At 38.5% G+C, this 8303-nt stretch overlaps 1 protein-coding gene across 1 annotated transcript in view; it reads right to left on the bottom strand.

Moving 5' to 3' along the window:
* Window positions 1-8303, bottom strand: part of LOC133420427 (FERM domain-containing protein 7) — a 49567-nt gene that overhangs the window by 28234 nt on the left and 13030 nt on the right. Inside the window, exons 2-3 of the mRNA XM_061710121.1 lie at window positions 3039-3121; window positions 2867-2974 (exon numbers count right to left, since the gene is read on the bottom strand). Of these exons, the coding sequence (XP_061566105.1) occupies window positions 2867-2974; window positions 3039-3121 (191 nt within the window). The remainder of the gene's footprint in view (window positions 1-2866; window positions 2975-3038; window positions 3122-8303) is intronic.

The following is an 8303-nucleotide window of genomic DNA, read 5'->3' on the forward strand; positions in this document are numbered from 1 at the left end:
CTAATGAACCCGGGGTTAATGAGTTAATGAGACTCAGGTGCAGCCTCGTACCTTGATACAAGGGGGGGGTTTCTACAACATCATTGACCACTTTGCCACCATAAAGGATGGGAAGATGGTTTTCCTCTTCAAAGAAGGTGAGTAACACGCTTTTCTTCCTGTGTGCAGATTAAGTCACTGAAATGTGCGTTTATGTTATTGTTGATGTTATTATGGTCCCTACTGCGCCTGCACCTGAGTCCTCTGAAGCTGTTGTTTATTGTTGTTTATGTGGGAAAATGAGCACAACGGGTTGTTGTAAGGCTGTATAATGATCATTTACATTTATTATTATTATTATTGTTATTATTATTATTATTATTATTATTATTATTATTATTATCTTAAATTAATGAGATGTTTGTGTGTTGGATGGTAAGTAGCGTGTGGAAGTCCCGGTAAAATGACGCTGGGCCCTAATAGTTCATCCGACTACATGAAATAGTAATAATAAATAGTAACATGAAATAGGAAAAAAAAAAATCCATTTGATTTGACGATTGATATAAAAAATACACACAAACATCAGACTGAATCAAGCGCCGCAGGTTCAAACCAATCAGGGACACTTTGGTAATGACATCACTCCTGCAGCTGATCTTTGTGCTTTTGCATTATAATAAAATATAAAATATTTAACCCTGATTAAGTCGCATTTGACGCCATGATGCGCCATGAGTTGCTACTGAAACTTCAAACTGCTGAGTAAATCAGAGTGATTGACCAGTTGGTGGATCGATCTGGCTGATTTCTGCTGATTATCTATAACAGGGGTCGGCAACCCGTGGCTCCAGAGCCACATGCGGCTCTTTAGCGCCGCCCTAGTGGCTCCTGGAGCTTTTTCAAAAATGTTTCACCTTTTTTTTTTCTTTTTTCCTTTTTTTCTTCTTTTTCTTCTTTTTTTTTTCTTTTTTCTTTTTTTCCTTTTCTCAACATTTCGACTTTTTTCTCAACATTTTGACTTTTTTCTCGACATTTCGACTTTTTCCTCAAGATTTCGACTTTTTTCTCAACATTTCGACTTTTTTCTCAAAATTTTGACTTTTTTCTCAACATTTCGACTTTTCTCGAAATTTTAACTTTTTTCTTTTTTTTCTTTTTTCTTCTTTTTTCCCTTTTCTCGACATTTCGACTTTTTTCTCAGCATTTTACTTTTTTCTCAACATTTCAACTTTTTTCTCGACATTTTGACTTTTTTTCTCGAAGTGCATAATGAAAAAAAAGTTATAAGTTATAAATATAGAAACATGCAGCATGTGTTGTCTTCATTCTAAGGCTGATACAAGACTTTTAATTTTTTGCGGCTCCAGACATGTTTGTTTTTTGTGTTTTTGGTCCAATATGGCTCTTTCAACATTTTGGGTTGCCGACCCCTGACCTACAACAACCCACACCTGAGAACCTGTAGCTGATTATCAACCAGATACGGTTCCTCGTTTGCTTTATTCAGACAGTTTATGAAGGTAAAAGTTGGTTGTTCTGACTTTAAAAAACTAAAATCAGCATCAGGGTTAAAGACAGGCGGCTAAACTCTACTTTTAAGGGTGTATTTAGGTAAATGTGGTGTGGTTAGCTGAAGGTGCCAACACCACAGGTGTCCCTGTCACCACGGCAGCTGCATCTGTTACCATGGCAACCAAGAAGATGGAGGGTCAGGTTTCCAAGGGTCAGCTTTGCCTTTTACTATGTAAGATGGAACATTTGAAGCCAAACTGTCATCTTTGAATGCCAAAATATAAATATTTAGTAATATATATTAACTCCAGAACAGCAGCAATTACGTAAATTCTTTTATATATCTTCATAAATATGTGACTTTATGACGTAGTGAGAGGTTGTGTGTCTTATATGAACATCTGGAAGAAAATATATTAAGAAATCAACCTTTTTTTCCCCCATTTGGTCGGAAATGCAACTCTGCAGATGTCCTGTCGTCAGAGGTGTATAAAGTACTTGAAAAAAGTAACTAAGTAAAAGTAGAAATACCATAACCGAAAAAGACTTTTGTAAAAGTTAAAGTCACCCACAAGAAAATTACTTGACTAAAAGTCTTAAAGTAGCTCAATTATCAAAAGTATCTTGTGAAAAAATATACTCAAGTATCAAAAGTAAAAGTACCAGTATTTTATAGTACACATGAAAAGAAGCAACACAACCAAAAATTATCCTTCCCTTGTTTTTTTTTTTATTTCACTTTCAGGTGAATTAAGTGTGGTAAAGAATACAACACCAAAAATAAACGGTCTTTCTTGCAAAATATAATTCTTTGATTATTTTAATTTGTAACGAGTAACAAGGTGGCAAATGTCAAAGTAACGAAGTAAAAGTATATGTTTTTACTTTTAAATGTAGTGAAGTAAAAGTAAAAATCATGATTTAAAAAAAATGCAAGTAAAGTACAAATCCTCAAAAAACTACATAAGTAGTGTAACGAAGTACATCTACTTCGTTACTATACACCACTGCCTGCTGTCCATCTGTCTGTCCATCAGACAGCAGGAAACATCTTTTCTTTTTGTGGAAGTAAATGATCTGATCCAGTTCGTTCAGCCTCGGAACATGCCTGGTCGGTTCTGACCTGCACGAACATCATTTAACTGGAAGTTTATCTCAAATCCACGGGTTATTAGCTCTAATTAGACCTTTTAAACGCTTTTTTGTCCCCCCAAAAAAGACAAGACTGAAAAATGACGTGAAAAGACGCTCAAATAAATTAAAAACTAAAAAAAAAAAGCTGAAACTGAGTGAAGCGCAGGACGAACTTTAAACAAAGTTGCAGACTGTTGATAATAATCCGGAGTTAATTGTTAGTTTGACTAGGTCTTACCTCCACCTCGAAGCTGCGCTCGCTGTGGTCCAGCAGGATGACGCGCAGCCGGAGTCTGGTCTCCCTGGAGACGCGGATCCTGCTCGACCCGCTCATCGCTCCGCGGTTCTGGGGACGATCACAAACCCTGATCCACTAAATCCATGTCCACGAGAGTTAGTTAGCTCCTCACCACCTCCACATCCTCCAGCTCCACCAGCTCCACCAGCTCCATCACCCTGCGCTCCCCCCTGCGCAGCCTCCACTGAGCCGCAGCTGGAGGAGGAAGCTGCACAGACCCGTCACCCGGTAACCATGGAAACCAGGGAAACCAGGAAAGGCCCGGTTCTACGAGGGTGCATAAGCATGCATTCATGGGTGCAGATCCCGGGGGGGACGGGGGGGGGACATGTCGCCCCCAATTTCTGAAAAACATGAATTGTCCCCCCCAATAAAAATACCCTAAATTATTCAAAATTGAACAAATGTATTTTCAGATTTAAAGGTTGAATATGTAGAATATTTATTAAAAATATATTTCTAAAAAAATAATACATCCACGGTGCGTTTTGAGGTGTACAGAATGAAAGTATTGCATGCACTGCCAACTGTGAGAGCTTATATAGACAGGTGTCTTTCCAAATCAAGTCCAATCAACTGAATTCACCACAGGTGGACTCCGATTAAGCTGTAGAAACAACTCGAGAGAGATCAGTGGAAACAGAATGAAGCAGAGCTCAATTTTGAGCTTCATGGCAAACGTTCTGAATACTTATGCACAGGTGATATTTATAGTTTTTTATTTTTTATAAATTTACAAAAATCATAACAAAACTTCTTTCATGTTGTCATTATGGGGTATTTTGTGTAGAATTCTGAGAAAAAAAATGAATTTATTCCTATTATCAATAGGGCTGTAACATAAAAGAATGTGGGAAAAGTGAAGCGTTCTGAATACTTTCTGGACTGACTGTATCAATTGATGGTGCATAAAGTAGTCCCATAGGATAAAAGGAAGACAGCGAGAAGAATTTGAGATGAGTAGACACTACATGCCCAAAACCCTTAAAATTATGAACAGTTAAGTAAGCAGTGACACACACTGTTGGCTGTTTAGGACAAATAAACAAGAAAGGTAAGCACAATAAATGATTCCCTGTGCAGTATTTTTTGGCGAGCCTTTAGCAATTTATGACAAAAAATTAAAAATTAAAATCACGTTGGTGTCCCCCTCAATCCTGAAATCGGATCTGCACCCCTGGCTGCTCCGTTAACACAAAGTAACGATGGTTGTTCAAGCAAAACCACGCAAGCAAGTTTATATTTATGGTTATATTTATTTTTTTGCTATGTTTTATTTTCTGTTGCTAGATTGTCTGATGGGTGAGGTAGCCCAGACTAAATGTAGCATTTTCTTTGTTCTGCAGCGATATTGCTGCAAAAATGCACTTGAAAGACATTTTAAAATATTATTGTTTGACTGGTATCATTCCACTTGAAATGACTGTCATGTTTAGTGATGGTTTTGAGCTGTATAGATCAAATTAGTTTGAATTTCTATGTTTTATTTTCAGGGTAAGAAACATCTGCTGCTAGATTGTCTGATGGGTGAGGTAGCCCAGACTAGCATTTTCTTTGTTCTGCAGCGATATTGCTGCAATAAAGCATTTGAAATACACTTTAAATATTCTTGTTTTGCTAGTATCATTCCGCTTGAAATTATGGGAAACTGCATAATTTAGTGTTGAGTAACGTGCAAGGCATGTGCACCCCCTGTGATCTGAGATGCACCGTAGTCATCATTTTCTAGAACCGGCCCTGCAGGAAACCAGGGAAACCAGAAAACCGGGAAACCATGGAAACCAGGAAACCAGGGAAACCAGGGGAACCAAGGAAACCAGGGAAACAGGAAACCATGGAAACCATGGAAACCAGGGAAACCAGGAAACCAGGAAAACCAGGAAACCAAGGAAACCAGGGAAACCAGGGAAACCGGGGAAATCAGGGAAACAGGAAACCAGGAAACCAGGAAACCAGGGAAACCAGCTGAACCAAGGAAACCAGGGAAACCGGGGAAATCAGGGAAACAGGAAACCAGGAAACCAGGAAACCAGGGAAACCAGGAAACCAGGAAACCAGGAAACCAGGAAACCAGGAAACCAGGAAACCAAGGAAACCAGGGAAACCAGGGAAACCGGGGAAATCAGGGAAACAGGAAACCAGGAAACCAGGAAACCAGGGAAACCAGGAAACCAGGAAACCAGGAAACCAGGAAACCAGGAAACCAGGAAACCAAGGAAACCAGGGAAACCATGGAAACCAAGGAAACCAGGGAAACCAGGAAACCAAGGAAACCATGGAAACCAAGGAAACCAGGGAAACCCGGGAAACTAGGAAACCAGGGAAACCAGGAAACCAGGGAAACCGGGAAACCATGGAAACCAGGGAAACAGGGAAACCAGGGAAACCATGGGAACCAGGGAAACAGGGAAACAGGGAAACCAGGGAAACCATGGGAACCAGGAAACCAGGGATGGAGACGACCAGCCCACGACCCTGTTGATCTCAACCCAGTTCCAGAATATCAACTCAGTTTGAATTTGATGGCAGAAACATATGAAAAACTTAAGAAGACAAGAGAAACTAAAGGCGGGAGAAGCAGGTGGCTCATTCTTTTTTCTTTATTGACAGATATACAGAAAAGGTACAAAACTTCAGGATAAAATGCAGTTACAAATTAAGTACAGTAAATTATATATCAAAATAAAATAGGCTTGAGGTTTAAGGAGGAAAAATAAATACAAAAATATTATATTCACATAGGCTTCTTGTTTTAACCGCTTTAGGGTTTATGCTCTATGGTCTGAATATGATATCAATATAGCTTTGAGAACAATTATATTTGGACGTTGGATAGCAAATTTAGTACAGTGAATATGATATTTAGCAATAATTAAGAGAAGGTTGATTAAATTTACTTTATCTGGGCTTGTCATATCATTTTTTGATACACCAAATAGTACATGTTGAATTCTCAATTTAAAGGAAGAATCAACTTTAGCATTTATAACATTATTAAGGTCAATCCAGAGAATATTCCAGAATAAGTGAGATATTGTTTCATCCACATTATCACAAAAAGAACAGAGTGTGTCAATGTTTATCTTATATTTAATAAGATTAGTCTTGACTGGATAGCATCTATGAAGTATTTTAAAAGTAACCTCTCTTACTTTTTTTGTAATACATTTTCTTGACAAGACCCATGTGTTTTTCCAATCTATCTCTTTATATAAGTTATTCAATAGAAAACTGCTGCATGTTCAAAAACCTCTCTGTATAATATACCTAATGCAATAATTCATGGCTTTATCACTTAGTAAAGGGCAAATATTACCAACATATATGTCATCAGGATTTGACCTTGGAATATTACAATTTTTAAGCAGGTGGCTAATTAGACAGATTGGCAGCAAGTCAGTGACGTCAGTGGTTAGGCTTAAGAGAGAAAGTCTTTAAGAGATGAAACAGTACAGTTGGCTGCTGCCGTCTTCCAAGAATCTGCAGAAATCAACTGTATCTGCATTAAAGAATTAAACCACCAGTTTGTGATGGAAACGACTGCATGGACTCAAACGCCAGGAAATCACATTAATCACAATTATTTAGACCTTCACCTTTTTACATGTTTTGCAGTAATTTCTTTGTCTGATTTAGCTTCAGGGTCCATGACAGTTAGATAAACTGAGTAAAAATTGTCTTATTTTAAGCAAAATGATCTTTGCCAATGGGGGGAAAACAAATTCTTCACTAGAATTGTTAAAACTGGCAAAGTAGTTTAAAATTGTCTTTTAATTTTCTTGAAACACGACATCAAAAAACAAAACTTTCTTAGGAATTAGTTTTTGCAGAGAAATGAAACCAGTCTAAACATGTAAATAATTTTCTTCTTTATTGATCCCTGAGGTAATTTTTTAGATTAGATTAGATTCAACTAGATTCAGACTTTATTGGCATTACACATGTACAAGTACAGAGCAACGAAAGGCAGTTTGGCATCCAACCAGAAGTGCAACAGAAAGTATTATAGTAAATTTGCAAGTACAGTCAACTTAATTGTGTTAAGTTTACTTTATTTATTAAAATTAAATTGACTTTAAAAAGAAAAGAAAAAAAGGAAAAAAAAGGAAAAAAGAGAAAAAGGCGAAAAAATAAATACATTTAAAAAAAAGAAAAAATTAAGTTGAAGTTACTTGCAAAATTAAGTTAGACAGACAAATTAACATTAAGTAATGCAGATATATAAACAACCTATGTGAGGTTGCTAAACTAGTGCAAATATTCAGTGCATATTGACTTGCGAGTGCAAACAAATGGCATAAAGTGTCTACAGTGCAGATAGTGATATAATGAGGATCAGATAATGTTTTATCTCAGTATTAACATTGATACTAAATAGACAATAAAAAGGAAATTTAACTCAAACTTTCCCTAAATCTTGATAAACTGACTTAAAATGAAAAAAATAGTCTAAAAAGTCTTCTAATTTTCTTGAACCGAGGCTCTTTTCTTTCTTCTTTCTTAGAAACGAGTGTGTGCAGTGATTCCTGAGTGGCGGCCGGCGTTGCCCCTCACGCATGTGTTACTGCCCTCCATAGAATAATATAAATTTCACGGTGGCTGCATGCTTTCAGAGCGGCGACCTGTCCTAAAGTAGGCCAGTAGAGCGCCGCCTTCAGCGCCTGCAGCAGCCACTCGGAGAGTGTGTGTGTTTTGGTTCCTCAGTGGGACCTTTCTCTCGTGTAATTACTGACCTTGTTGAAGCTGCAGCTCAGTTCTAATGAAGCAGACTGTCATTCCTGGGGTCCTGGTTGGGGTGGGGGGGTGTTTGGGGGGGGGTTAGGCAGCTTACAGAGTTCACAGCAAGGTAATGAGACGTTCTCGGCCTCCTTTACCTCCTAACGTGACTAACAAACTCCCCACACAACAGAAACGGCTGCAGCTGCAGTTTTCCATTAAAGCAGCTTCATACTCGGACATCAGTGCAAGTTAACCCTTGTGCTGTCCTAGGGTCAAGGAAGGAAGGAAGGAAGGAAGAAGGAAGGAAGGAAGGAAGGAAGGAAGGAAGGAAGGAAGGAAGGAAGGAAGGAAGGAAGGAAGGAAGGAAGGAAGGAAGGAAGGAAGAAGGAAGGAAGGAAGGAAGGAAGGAAGGAAGGAAGGAAGGAAGGAAGGAAGGAAGGAAGGAAGGAAGGAAGGAAGGAAGGAAGGAAGGAAGGAAGGAAGGAAGGAAGGAAGGAAGGAAGGAAGGAAGGAAGGAAGGAAGGAAGGAAGGAAGGAAGGAAGGAAGGAAGGAAGGAAGGAGGGAGGGAGGGAGGGAGGGAGGGAGGAAGGAAGGAAGGGAGGAAAGAAGGAGGAAAGGAGGAAGGAAGGAAAGAAGGAGAAAGAAAGGAAGGAAGGA

Source organism: Cololabis saira, chromosome 20 (genome assembly GCF_033807715.1).
Source record: "Cololabis saira isolate AMF1-May2022 chromosome 20, fColSai1.1, whole genome shotgun sequence".
Lineage (NCBI taxonomy): Eukaryota > Metazoa > Chordata > Actinopteri > Beloniformes > Belonidae > Cololabis > Cololabis saira.